The sequence below is a fragment of the Ammospiza nelsoni genome, chromosome 1, assembly GCF_027579445.1.
Source record: "Ammospiza nelsoni isolate bAmmNel1 chromosome 1, bAmmNel1.pri, whole genome shotgun sequence".
Lineage (NCBI taxonomy): Eukaryota > Metazoa > Chordata > Aves > Passeriformes > Passerellidae > Ammospiza > Ammospiza nelsoni.
In genome coordinates, this window is record NC_080633.1 from 149120427 (window position 1) to 149134266 (window position 13840).

Genomic DNA, 13840 nt, shown 5'->3' on the forward strand with positions numbered 1-13840 from the left:
TATGGGTGGAAAATGCTCAGAGAAGTAGTCTGTGTCTAGCTCGTGCAGATTTTTCAGTTGCTATTAAAGATGCAAGTGCATCCCTTGTGTTCCCAATACTGACTCTTGGAAATGGCTCCCACAGAAGTTCAAATGAAAGAGGTTATAAAACAACTCTTTCATCTCATTCAATTGCGTGCCACTGCACCATCTCACCTACTGTGGATTGCACTAGATGACCCTTAGAGTCCCCTTCCAACCCAAATTATTCTATGATTCTATGACCTCACAGAAGTTAAAGACCCTGAAATTTGTTTAACAGAACATCATTATGTAGATTCTCTTCTCATGATGCACTAGAATGTACTGAATTCTATGACCTGCATGGCACATCAGACACAGATGATGAGAGCCTGTGGAGATGAAGGGGTCACCATCATGACAGGAATTAAATGTCACATTTGCATGGCTCAGTTAACATGTTTGACCTCCATAACACTTGTTCATTACCACCACATTTACCCAAAACAATGTCTGTTCCCATGTTAGGAGGTGCTCTCAAAAAAGGATCCTGTTTTGCCTCACCACTGGAGGGAGGAAATGTCAGCCTGAACTAAGAAAAATGCTTCTGTCAAACATGTGATCAGCATGTTTGCTTAATCCTAAAATCCAGCAAGCTAACCCAAGATGCACTACAGTAACACATATATCACTGAAAGTTACTTAAAAGTGGTAAGGTTTTCACTTCATGGTATTTTCACTTTAATTGGTCTTTCCATAGCAAGAAACACAGTAAAATCAAATCAAAGAGTTTATTTGCATAGGAAATAGCAAAAATAGCACCATTATGAGCTACATAGTAAAGACTTTGTTTAACCCTGGCATTTGTACTTATTATTTGATTTCATTTTTCAGTAAAGCAGAGGCAAATTTTATCTGCTACTGGGTGAGAAAAGACTCCAAGACTGGCAAAAGCTTATCTCAGCGCTTTAGCCTCAGGGTATGATTCTGGGCTGGTTATCAACAGCTGTGGCTTCTGCTTGGGCTGCCCAGTTTGGAAGCACCATGCCATATGGAGAATGTGCTAGCAGGGCAGGGTGCCTGTTTTCTGTCTCCAGAAGAGCAGACCAGATTCCCAAACACATTCAGCACTTAGTGCCTGTGTCAGGTCCATTACTCCCATCTCTCACTACAAACTGCTTTGTGCAGAAGAGGTTTGAAAACACAGCTGCTTTGCTGGCTGGCACGTATCTGAGGCCTGATCACTTCTCAGATCTGCACTTGGTGGGTGGGCATGGCTTGGTCAGAGGGTTAAGCTCACTAATGACCTATTGTGAAGGTCTTTTAAGACTCCATACCCTTTTTACTTTGTCTTTGCATTCTCAGGTTGATTTTGGCAATTAGCTGATAGGGAGAAATGGCCACTGTCTGGCCACTGATGGCTGTGACCATCAAACACAATTTCCCCCATGTTTATGAACATTTCTTTGTTCTCATTCTTTCATCAAAGATCAACATCCTCCTAGACCAGGCTGCACTATGCACCAGCCCTCTAAGTAACACCACTTGCCAAGTTATGGTCATAATGGATCAACCAAAACAGTGAATTGGGTCACAGTTGGCTTCCTGAGTTTTTAATACCAGGGGGCTTTCTATGCTGCTCTGGCTGATTTTTGGGTGAAGCAGTGGTAGGGAGCTGGCTGTGCATGTGCTGACATTGCACAGGAGATTTGGCATCCTTAACCTGACAGAGGATAACCTTGCAAATGCATCTCCCTGACAGAGGTAAGTAAGCTCCACTTCTTGGAAAAAAACTCTCCAGTACAGAGAGGTTGAGATCTTCTGTGCATCCCTTCAGGCCTTTACTATGAAATCCCACATGACTCCATGAAAAAGTAGCTCCTATAGAATATTGATTCATTTATCAGCAGAAGAATATTAAATTTAACAGGGATCTTCTGGAAAGCACACACTAGCTGTTCAAAATTGTCCACTGGGAGTTGGATGCACTGGAGACACCTTTTCCAGCTTTGGTATGACTTTATCTTCCTCCCTGCCATGCAGATGGCAAATAGCACCAACAATCCTGTGCCTGTGTGTCACAGTTAATGCTCCAGGCTGCAGGATTTGATTTGAGCTGAAAGGGTGAGGGATAAAGCTTTGGAAAAAATTAATCAGATAACAGATAAAAAATTTGGCATTGGAATGGTTTTGCATAAACAGTCACACAACACATTGCTATTATATGCTTTTCAAAAGAGGAAAAAACCCACTTATTTTTAGCATTTTAATATGCCCTGATGTTAAAGAAAACAAACAAAAAAATAAGTTCACATATCACATCAAAGATAATAATAATTATTATTATAATTCATAAAAATAATCTGACCGACCGGCAGCATTTGTTGGCTTTAGAAGGCCTCCTGCGAAAGAAACGCAGCTGAAGACACTGGAGAGCTCTTGGCAGGTGTGAGGAATTCAAGTTTTCAAAACAAGTCTGGGGGTGCTCTCTGCACACTATGGCCCTTTGACATTGGAGGGCCGGGCAGCCAGGCTTGCATAGTAAGCGCACTGAGAGGGGTCACACTGTCCATTGGCTCCCGGGGGCCCCTGGGGACCTGCCAGGCCCGGCACGCCAGCTTCACCTTGAGGGCCAGGAGGTCCTGGCATCCCATCTTTGGCATAACCAGGCTCCCCTGGGAGGCCTGAAAGAGAAACAGAATGCCCTGGTGAGTGCCCTGGTGAGTGACATGCCCAGTGTGCAGTACTCAGCAGTGTAACGTCACAGGAGATGGCTTTGCTGCCAAACTGGGATGCAGACAGCAGCTTCCATAGCTTTGGATTTGGCTAGGATGTATCTCAAGGATACAATCAGAGTGTCTCCTCTGAAAAAAAGATTTCCACTCCCTATGGTGACCTTGGGATGCTCAGCTCCAACATGGCTGCTCTTCTACTTCCACGCTGACATCATGGAGATGCACGAGACAACTAAAGACATACAGTCCTCACAGAGAGGAGGTGAGAATGGCAAAGTGGAGGCAAGAGCCAGCCTGGGGAGATAATTCAGTGGTGCAGAGCATAGTAGGCACATTGTTATTTGAAGTCAATGCAAGACCAGTCTGCCAGATGCAGACACAATGGGGTTAGGAGGGCTTCCCATAGTTCCTTTCCCAAGAAAGCAGTGAAGGCAAAACTTATCAGTGGTGCCTAATTTCAGACTGCAGACAAACTGTATTTGCTGCTGCTTTGCAGTAATAGTAAAGCAGAAGTTGTATCCCCAAGGCACAGGTGTTCAATATGACCTTTCATAACATCTGAAGCTGCCTGAACCTCTGGGTTCAGCTTGGTCACAGGAAGACTCTGCCAAGGACAGAGAAAACACTTCACAGTGCATCTAATAATTAAAGCTTCACTTTGGATTTGACCCAAAGGTCAGTTAACTTAGCTGTAACTGAGATGGTTCATTGTACTCATTCATCAGGCTGAGGAAATAAAGGTGGCCATATGTGATGTTAATGATACAGTTCTTCCCTTTGGGCCACATCCTGCAGAAATTGTGTCCCTTGTTTTTATGTCATCCTGATCATCTCTCTAGTACAGCAGAGACCTGTGTCCAAGCAGTGGTTCTAAGTGATGTGTTTTGTGGGATGTTCTGAGTAACACACCTGGAATTCCTGGGGGACCCATTTCCCCTCGCTGACCAATGCCAGTGTCTCCTTTTTCACCCTTTGCTCCTCTTTCTCCTGTAGAGAGGGAAAGAAAAAATATGAACTGATGAATGTGGTCTACAGAACTAAGCACAACTATAGGTCTTCCATCCACATTGAAGCTAATTTATTTGGTAAAAACAGTTCCTAATTGTGGCCAATCCTCTGAGAGAGGACATTAAGTGGAAATGAAGACTTGCCCCACTCTAGTTCTGACCAGAGGTGCAACATACCAGCAATTTCTGGTCATATTCAACACCTCTGGTTCAAGAGACTGAGGTCGCTTCAAACACCTGCATTTTGAGGACAATTTATAAGCTACTAAAAGGAAAGGTGGATGCCCAAGTCCAGTGGATACATCCTTTTATTGGACTGCCCCAACACACCAAGTTTCACTTACCTTTGGGACCAATTGGTCCAGGTGGCCCTTCAGACCCAGTCTGTCCAGGCCGGCCAGGCTCTCCCGGAGGGCCAGTTCTTCCTGGGAGTCCTTCCTTCCCAGGGGGACCAGGAGGTCCTGGTCTGCCATGGGATGCTTTTACCTGTGCAGGCTGTATCTGAGCCAGGATGTAGGGTAACTTTGCTGTGAAGAGAGGGTAATGGGTTTGTTAGACTAGAAGGACTATGCTCCAAGAGATGGAAAACCAGAACCAGGGGCCCAGTAAAGTCCGAGGTACTGTCATAGATCAATTTTCCCCGGTCACCCATTTTTTTGTCCCTCCATAATCCATGACTGTGACTCTCTGATCCTCTCTAAATTATTTAAATCTCTTTTCTTGGTAGCCTTGAATTTCTCCTGAATTCCATACTTTATCATAAACATTTCTCTCATCCTCTGCACCTTGTCCTCCAAGTATCTGAAATGTCTCTTCTTTTAGTTGTGCAGATGGTGGATCCCTGTTAAACTGGGACCACTCCTGCTCTGAAAATGAGAGCCTTTTCCTGCTGCTTCTGTGATGCAGAGATGCTACATGGCTGGTCTTGTTCCAGGCTGTTCCAGACAGGCACACACTGCCTGCCATTTCAGTGCTAAGAACCTGAACAATCGTGATGGTTTTGGCTGGGGTGGAGTTAATTTTCTTCATGGTGGCTGGAATGGGGCTCTGTTTTGGATTTGTGCTGATAATACAGAGATGTTTTTGTTATTGCCGAGCAGGGCCCACACAGAGCCAAGGCATTTTCTGCTTTTTGTACAGCCACGTTGGGGAGGAAATTTGGGTGTTGGGAAGACACACAGCCAGAACAGGAGACCCAGACTGACCAAAGAAGAATTCCAGACCATGTGACATCAAGCTCAGTGTACAAAGTGAGGGAAGGAAGGGAGGGACATTTGCAGTGATGGTGTTTGTCTTCCCAAGTGACCATTACCTGTGATGGGGCCCTGCTCTCCTGGAGATGGCAGAACACCTGCCTGCCCATGGGAAGCAGGGACTTAATTCCTTGCTTTGTTTTGCTTCTGGGTGCAGCTTTTGCTGTACCTATTAAACTATCTTTATTTCGACCAATGAGTTTTCCAGCTTTTACTCTTCTGATTCTCTCCCTGATCCGGCTGGTGGGGAGTGAGTGAGTGGTGTGTGGGCCTTGGCTGCTGGCTGGGGTTACACCATGACAGCAAACTTGAGAGCTCATAAAACACTTAGCATCACATAAACATTCTACAGAATAGAGAGAGAAGAGTGTTCTTTCTTCTCTTCATTGATCTTAAATGCTTTCAGACTGGTGTGGATATTGAAGACTGAGACTGTGTAAATAAAATCTGTGAAATGATCACCCTGTATACCTGTGATCTTTAGCGCAGAACAAAATGCCTGCAGCTGTGTCAGCTGCATCAAGAGCTGTGTGAGAAGGACTACAGCTCTGCATCTCACTGTCATTGGGATCAGTAGTGGTCTGCAATTCTCATACTTTGAGAGAAACAGCAGCCCATATCCCCTCCAGCCCCTCTTCTTATACTGATGCGCATCAAAAGTCATAAGCAAAAATCATGAACATTTCTTCTCCAGCTGAGACCTCAAAAGAAAGTTTATGATCTACTCTGATTACTTTCTGTGCTATTGCTGGGAAAATCAAAGCCTGGGGAACCATAAAGCACATTTCATTTCACACATCTCCCAAGCAAGCTTGCTGCAATTCTATCTTCCTTAAGCAGGAGAGGTTTGGGTGCCAGCACAGCTCTGGAAAGCATCTTTCATACTCTCAGATCTATCTTCTGGCTTCCTGGTACTGATTACTTACCATCTAGCTGTTTGGATAACTCCTCTTGGATAAGTCTCCTCAAAGTCTCTAGAGATGGGGGCTCTCCCTAAAGAGTCAGAACCACAGTGATGAGACTAGATAACCACAGTAAAAGGATCAGATAGTTATAGGACAAGGGGGAACAGTTTTAAACTAAAAGAGGAAAGATTTAGATTAGATGTTAGGAAGAAACTCTTTACTGTGAGGGTGGTGAGGCACTGGAATGGGTTGCCCTGAGAAGCTGTGGATGCCCCACCTCTGGAAGTGTTTAAGGCAAGCTGGGTGGGTTTTGGAGCAACCTCACCTAGTGGGTGGCATCCCTGCCTATGCTGAGTGGGCAGTTGTAAGTAGATGATCTTTGAGGTCCCTTCAACCCAAAACACTCTGTGGTTCTATAATGTGCAAACTAAGAGCTCCACAAAGGGCTCAGCAGGTGCCATGTCATCACCCATCACACACAGGGCAGCAGGGTCTGCCAAAAAGAGGAATGTAAAGGGACTCAAAACAATCATAGAATCAACTGGGCTGGAAAAGACCTCTGAGATAATGAAGTCCAGCCCTTGGCTGAACACCACCATGTCAAGTAAACCATGGCACTGAGTGACACATCCAGTTTTTTCTTAAATGTCTCCAGGGACAGTGACTCCACCACTTCCATGGGCAGCCCATTCCAGTATCTAATTATCCCTTCTGTGAAGAAATTGTTTGTAGTATCCAAAATAAACCTCCCTGACACATTTTGATATTATGTCCTCTTGTCCTATCACCAGCTGTCTGGGAGAAGAGACTAAACCCCATGTGGATAGATCCTCCACTTAGGCAGTTATAGAGCCTCCGATAAAATCTCCCCTGAGCCTCCCTTTCTCCAAGATGAACAACACCAGCACCTTCAGTGTTCACAGGAGTTGGGCTCTAAATTTTCACTATCTCATTTCCCTTCTCTGGAACTGTTCCAGAACTTCAATGTCCTTGCTGAATTTAGGGGCCCAGAACTGGGCACAGAATACAATGTGTGGCCTCCCCAGTGCCCGGCACAGAAGGACAATCGTGTCCCTTGTCCTGCTGGCCACACTAGTGCAGACACAGAAGGCCAGGAGGCCACCCTACTCCTTGCCCACCTGGACATATGCTGACTCACGTTCGGCCTATGTCAACTAGCAACCATAGGGACTTTTACACAGGGCACTTTCCCGCCACTCTGCTCCCACCGTGGGGCACTGCAGGGCCTTATTGGGAATCTGAACTGGACAGGGCACAGAGGACAATGCTAGTGACCGAATGCCAACTCGTTGCAGCTCCATTCCCAGCCATTGTCTGGACTCAGCCATCCAGACAGTTAAGTCTGCCAAGGCTGCCCCTGCCAAAGCTCTGGGCTGATGGCTTTTGCAGGACTGTGCTGTGGGAGATGAAGTCAAAGGCTTTGCTCAAGTCCAGAGAGGCCATCCCCCGCTTCTCACTCAGCCCTGAGGAGGGTCACATGCTCCTTCAAAGGACATCATGTTTCGCAGGCAGGACCTGCCTTTCCTAAACTCACACTGGCTGGGTTTAGTCCCTTGGCTGTCCTCTCTGGGCCGTGTGATGCCCCTCACGATGATCTGCTCCAGAACCTTGCTGGGCCCTGAGGTCGGGCTAACAGACCTGCAGTTCCCAGCATCATCCCTGCTGCCCTTACGAGCGTGGGTGTCACACAGCTACCTCCAGCCATGTGAGACATCGTTACACTCCAGGACTGATAATACAGGATGGAGAGTAGCTTAGTGAGCTCTTTTGCCAGCTCCCTGAGCACCCTTGGGGTGCTCCCAGCCCGCTCCACAGACTTTAACAGTGTCTCAGTGGCTCTGCAGATGACTAATGATTTCCTTGAGAACTGCAGGGGGTCTGGTCTGCTCCTGGACACTGTCTGCCAGCTCAGGGGACTGCTTGTCCTCTGGAGAATGGATCTGCCTATTGAAGGCTGAGGCAAAGAAGGCCTTCAGTAGCTCAGCCATTTCCTCATCCTTCATAACCATATGCCCATCGCATATCCAATAAAGAATGAATATTTGGCCGTCCTTTGTTGCTAATCTTTTTAAATGAACACTTTTTAATTGTTTTTTACAGTAGTGGCGAGGTGAAGTGCTAACTGATTTTTGCCTTGCTGATTTGTCTTTCTGCATGAGGTGGGAGCTAAGGGGTGGGACACATGGTGGGCTGGGTGGGAAAAGCAGCTTGGCAGAACAAAGGGCATCTTTGGGGATGTTTAGGAGAGGAACATCCAAGGTGGGAAAAGGGAGAGTGGCAGGTAATTGGGAGAGGAAAAAGCATAGAAAAAGTCAAGGGGCAAAGGCCTAAAGCAGAGCTTTGTGACCAAGGATGCCATGTCTCTACATGACAAGGGGTGGCAGTGCCCACCAGGCCTTTGTGACCTGCAGTTACGTCGTGCCCAGAGCCCATTGTGACACAGAGCCATGCCGTGACATGGAGGGCTCTTGTAGAGCCAAACCCCTCGTGTTGTCACCCTCAGGAGAGCAGCTCTCTGAGGAGGCAGCAGTTCTCTCACGAGGCAGCAGCTCCTCAGGAGGAAGCAGCTCTCCCGGGTGCCCTTGGCCAGTGTTTGTCACAGCACTTCCAAGATGTCAAAGAGACATGAGGCAAACGCCCACAGCCAGTCGCGTGAGGGGCAGCCGCTGCTGTCGAAGTGGCACCAGGTGAGGGACAGGAAGGGAGGGAAAGGCTGCAGTGGGACCTGGGGGAGGGCTGGGGGCAGAGAGCGGCAGCCAGGCCTGGCTCCAGGCCTTGCTCTGGGGAGGAGCCCATGCCAGGATGGCCTGGGTGAGGGAATGGCCCAGAGACAGCGAGCGCAGCTGGGAACTCAGGCTGGCATGGCTGCTGTGGCCAGAACCTGCCTTTGGACGAGAGCTGGGCTTGCCAGAATGAGGAGGGACAGTGTACCTGCCCAGCCACCTCCATCTCACGCCTTCACCTGCTCCCCGTAGGTGCCCCAGAAACTACCGCAGGCAGCTGTGGAGGTCACATGGGTGACTGTCACGCCCCTACACTGGGACAGACTCATCTCTAGACAGGACATTTCATGGAAACCCACAGGACATGGAATACAGGAGGACAGCCTGGAGGGTGGGCACTCAGTGGCCCTCAGTGGCACAGTCACATGGCCAAAAAGACTGTCTGTGTCAGACTTGCCACCTCTCCATGGCCCTCCATTGTCAGTGACACCTCCGTGGCAGCTCAGCCCTGAAATGCCAAGAACAGCCTCGGCATGGATGAAGCTGCCCCCTCTGCCAGCAGCCCCAGCAGCCTCTGGCTCTTCTCCCAGAGGCAGAGCATGGTCTGCAGCCCCTGTAGGCAGCAGCCACCGAGACCTAGTGCCACCTTCTCCATGGGGCACTGTGGCTACTTACGGAGCTAGGGAAACACCTTCCCCAGACAGCTCATCTGAAAGGCTCTGGAGAAGGTCACCAGCAAAGCAGGGCCATCGCCTGCCACACCTGCAACGGGTTGGTGGCATGCTGCTCTGCACAGGGACCCAGCCTGACTGGAACTACCTGGATTACACCGAGATGGAGGAGCTCCCTGAGGTGCAGGAAGAGCACGGTGGCAACACTTATGGAGACTCATTTAGAGGCCTTACCCCATGCCTGTTTGGAGAAAGGTTCACCAAGTCCACCTGCACTCAGGAGCAGTCAAGTCTCTGCCAAGAGGCAGATGCAGAGACCCAGGTGATGCACAGAGCTCCTGGCTTCACCAGTGACTCCAGCACAGACACTGGAAACTCCTCTGAGCTCCTGTCTCCTGCCTGGTTGCCAGAGCAGCAGTCTGTCTCTGACAACTCACAGGGCTGGGAGACTTCTGAGCCAGAGGACAAGTGGGAGGAGACAGAACTCCCAGAAAGCGAGGCTCCAGGAGACAGGGACAGTGACCCACAGGGTGCATTGCTTCTTCCACTCAGTGAGGAAGACTCAGAGGCAGCAACTTCTGACCTGGACAAAGATCCCTGGGACAGGGGGCAGAGTGATTTTTTCCCCATGTCAGAGGCTGAGGAAACCTCATGCTTCTCAGCTTCTCCCTCATCTCGAAGTTCCTATGAGGAGAGGGGAACTCATCAGCTGCCAGAGCAAACCACACATGACAAGCTGATGTGCATGGGGCCTGAAGATGATTCTGATCATCTGAAAATCAAGGCAGGGGAGCTGGAGAAGTTGGAAAAAGACATCCTCTCCTCCCTTGATGCAGAAAGTCCCTGGGTCCAGCACAGACTTTGCAGCTGGACAAAAGACTGTAAAGGAGAGACTGAAAGCTATGCACAGCTTGTCCCTCCTGACCTGTTTGAAGAAATGTGGTCTCTCTTTAACAACAAGGATGCGCCGTCCATGGACACTCAGCTAGACCAGCTGATGGCAAAGTGGGAGGAAAAAGAGCTCCCTGACAGAGACAGTGCAGGAGAGGGGGGACAGTGAGCCAGACAGCGAGTTGTCCCTCTCACTGCAAGAGGAGGGAGCAGAGCCAGCAGCTTATCCCCTGGACAGGGATCCCTGTGAGGAGGGGCACAGTGAGCCTTTCCCCATGGTACTGTTGGAAAACTCAGAGATATTTGTGGTTTGTGCCTCGCCTGCTGCCACCGTGGAGGAGGCCGATGCAGTAGGCATGGAGGCTGGCTGTGCCCAGGCTGCCCCTCCCCAGGAAAAGCCCTGTGGGGCTGATGTGCTGGCAGAGGCTTGCCCAGTGCCTGCCCAGCCCCTGGTACACCAGGTCCCTACTTCCACTGCTGGCACAGCCACAGTCCCACACCCCCCGGCCCCACGGCCATGGCGCTCCATGGCCAAGACGGCCCGGCGGGCTCTGTGCCGCCTTTTCTCCTTCAGCTGCCTCAAGGGGCAGCTGGAGGAGTGAGCCTGGGGCCAGCACCAGGTGGATTCCTAGGAGATGACTGCTCACCCATAGGGCACCACTTGCCAAAGGTAGGTCCTGCTGCCAGCCAGAATCCCTTATCCCCAAGCCAGCAGCAAGGCAGCGTGGTCAAGGAGAGCTGGCTGAAGAAGGGTGACAGCACTGCCCTGTAGAATCCCACAGAAGCTGGCTCCAGGCCCAGTCTGCATTGAGGGCTGCATCCCTCAGGCTGCTTTAGGAGCTGAGAAATGCTCCTTGGGCCTTAGCATTGCAGGCAATGGAAAGCATGCCCATTCTCCTTTCACATGGAACATAGGAAAATGGCTCCCTGAATACCCCCAATATTGAATGGAGAAAGGTGCTGACCCTGGAACACCAACACCTCCAAGAAAACAACTGGGGTCCCCAGAATGGAGAAGCACAGCGTGAGGACAGACTGACAGGATGCTGCTGGATCCAAGTGTCTCAGATTGTATTCTGCTTCATCTCTCCCTTACCCTCTGTTTTCCCCTTCTTTCCATCTCACTCTACCCCACATTCATTTTTAAATAAAATCCCCATTGTTAACTTTGGTAGATGGTCTCATTGGCACCTGAGCTGGCACATCAGCATGTCACACTAATGGCGTCTTAACTGGGTCACATATCTGCACTCAGCACTCGAGGTGTGGCCTCCCCTGTGCCCAGCACAGTGGGACAGTCACCACCCTGGTCCTGCTGGCCACACAATGCTGACAGAGAGGGCCAGGAGACTACTGGCCTCCTTGGCCAACTGGACACATGCCGGCTCACGTTTGGCCACTGTCGGCTCCTGGGCCTTTCCCACTGGGCAGCCTTCCAGCTGCTCTGCCCCCAGCCTGGGGCACTGCAGGGCCTTGGGGGGGATACAAGGGCAGAACCCAGGCCTTATTCTTCTTGAACCTCATTCCACTGGGTTCACACCATCCATCCAGCCTGTCTACATCCCCCCAACAGAGCCTTCCTACCCTTCAGATACTCCATCCACCTTGGTGTCATCACAAATTTACTGCTGAGGGTACCCTTGATGGCCTTGCCCACATCAGCAGGACAGACACTGAACAGGACTGGGCACTAATAGTGACTGGATGCCAACGCATTGCAGCTCCATTCCCCTCCACTCTCTGGTCACAGTCATCCTGACAGTTTAAACCAGCCAAGAGTGCCCCTGCTCAAGCCCTAGGCTGACAGCCTTTCCAGGAATGTGCTGTGGGAACAGACCCAAAAGGCATTCTCAGTTTCCAGCCTTCTGGCAAACCATGGGTCAATGGTTTAAGCAGGGAGCCTGGTCTGAGGGCACTAGTTGCAGCACTGTTCCCATCACCACCCTTAAGAAAATCTCCTTCCTATGCACTCATAGGAGAATTTGCAGAAGTCACATTAGGAAACATCTCTCCCCTACCAGATCACAGTGGAGATACTATGTTCTTTTTCATCATGGCATGTTTCCTTGCAGAGAGTGCATGTGCTCCAAAGGTTCTAATGCTGGCTATCTGGACTTCCTGAGAACACTCATATTGGATGTATCCCCTGCCAGCAGGCCTTATCTCAGGAAACAGAAGCCAGTTTATGCATATGATACCTATTCTTCCAAACCAGTAGAAAGTTTTGTCTGATTTCAGGCTGTTGAACAGAGACAGGGCATGTGGCTGTCTGGCCTTGGCCCTCTACCCAGCTCCCAAGGCACAGTATCTTTCATCTTTTCTCTTGATTCTTTTGTACTTCTGCTGTTGTAGAGCTGTAATAGCTGTAAAAACTCAAAGTAATGTGAACTACAACTCTGGATGATGCAACTAAAAAATTAAGAAAGCATTTTTGATAGGTGGGAGATTGTAAATAATAAATTTAAAACAGGTTTTAGGGCTGCCAGGCTCTTACCTTTGCAAGATCTCAAAAGAAAATTGTAGCCATGCTTAAACAATAAACCATTTGCAAGCAGAAAGATCGAGTATTTTCTTTTATAAATCAGAAAGTGAGATGTTCCACTCGAAATACACTTTTCATTTTTTTTTGGCTAAAAGAATTCTTTGCATTTCTGTCAGTTCTGAAAATACTTCTGGTCAACCTAAAGACTGCATTATTTTGTGCATCAACTGCTTGCAAAAGTGTTGCTTTTCCTTTACACTTTTAACATACAAAGATGCAGTTTGTGTTCTCTATGTTTATGAAAACCTAGTGAGTTCTTCTGAATCAGAAGTTATTCTTCATTAAAAAATGATATCTTATTAAATAGCTAAGTGACATTTCAATTTTAATCAATAGCATAGCTGATAAATACAGAGTTGGTCCATTTACCACCTCCTTCCTGACACAAATTTTGCATGAGAAAAAGATGTGTCACTAGTGACAAAAGAAACAATTTTATTATTAAGTACTAAGCATTTTTGATGGCTCTTAGTGTATATCCCACTAAGTAAACATAATTGCAGAGCATAATTTAAATGCTTACAAATTATCTTTTCAAGTTTTAACCCCATTAGTTAAATTAAGTTTCCATAATCATCACTTGATTTCAAACACGAATAAATGCTTTGTCTAAAATTTAGTCAGTTTTTACATCAGAGATTATTCTCTGTTTATTCTCCTCAGAGATGATCTCCATCCTCAGGATGGGCACAGTGGCTTCACTGCTGTTGGTAGTTTTTCTCATTCTGCAATATAAACCACCCTCAGGCATTCTCAGTAGTGAGACTGTTTCCCAACAAGGGGGAGGAAAAAAAAAAAGAGGGAGAATATTAAACAAAAATAGTATTTCATGAATTCTGATGAGCTGACTACAGGACTTCCAGGAATAGAGCAGTGACCTTTCCACAGCTCAGCATTTTTTCTCTCATAACAACCAGCAGCAGAGGAAGGTGTTAGTCCTCTGTATGAAGTGCTACACATTATTGTCCTCATAGAAAGAATCTTTTTTTACACTCCAACACCAAGGCCCAAGGCCAACATCACAGGAATGGATTTAGGCATTTAGGGGTAAAAACTGTCAGCAACTGGACACACTGACTATGAGTCTGGATT

General features: G+C 48.2%; 1 protein-coding gene across 1 annotated transcript in view; it reads right to left on the reverse strand.

Annotated features, from left to right (window-relative positions):
• Positions 1-717: 717 nt before the first annotated feature.
• Positions 718-13840, reverse strand: part of COL22A1 (collagen type XXII alpha 1 chain) — a 209404-nt gene continuing 196281 nt past the window's right edge. The window contains exons 61-64 of the mRNA XM_059474675.1: positions 5922-5988; positions 4087-4269; positions 3645-3722; positions 718-2684 (exon numbers count right to left, since the gene is read on the reverse strand). Coding sequence (XP_059330658.1) covers positions 2497-2684; positions 3645-3722; positions 4087-4269; positions 5922-5988 — 516 coding nt within the window. The 3' untranslated portion in view covers positions 718-2496. The remainder of the gene's footprint in view (positions 2685-3644; positions 3723-4086; positions 4270-5921; positions 5989-13840) is intronic.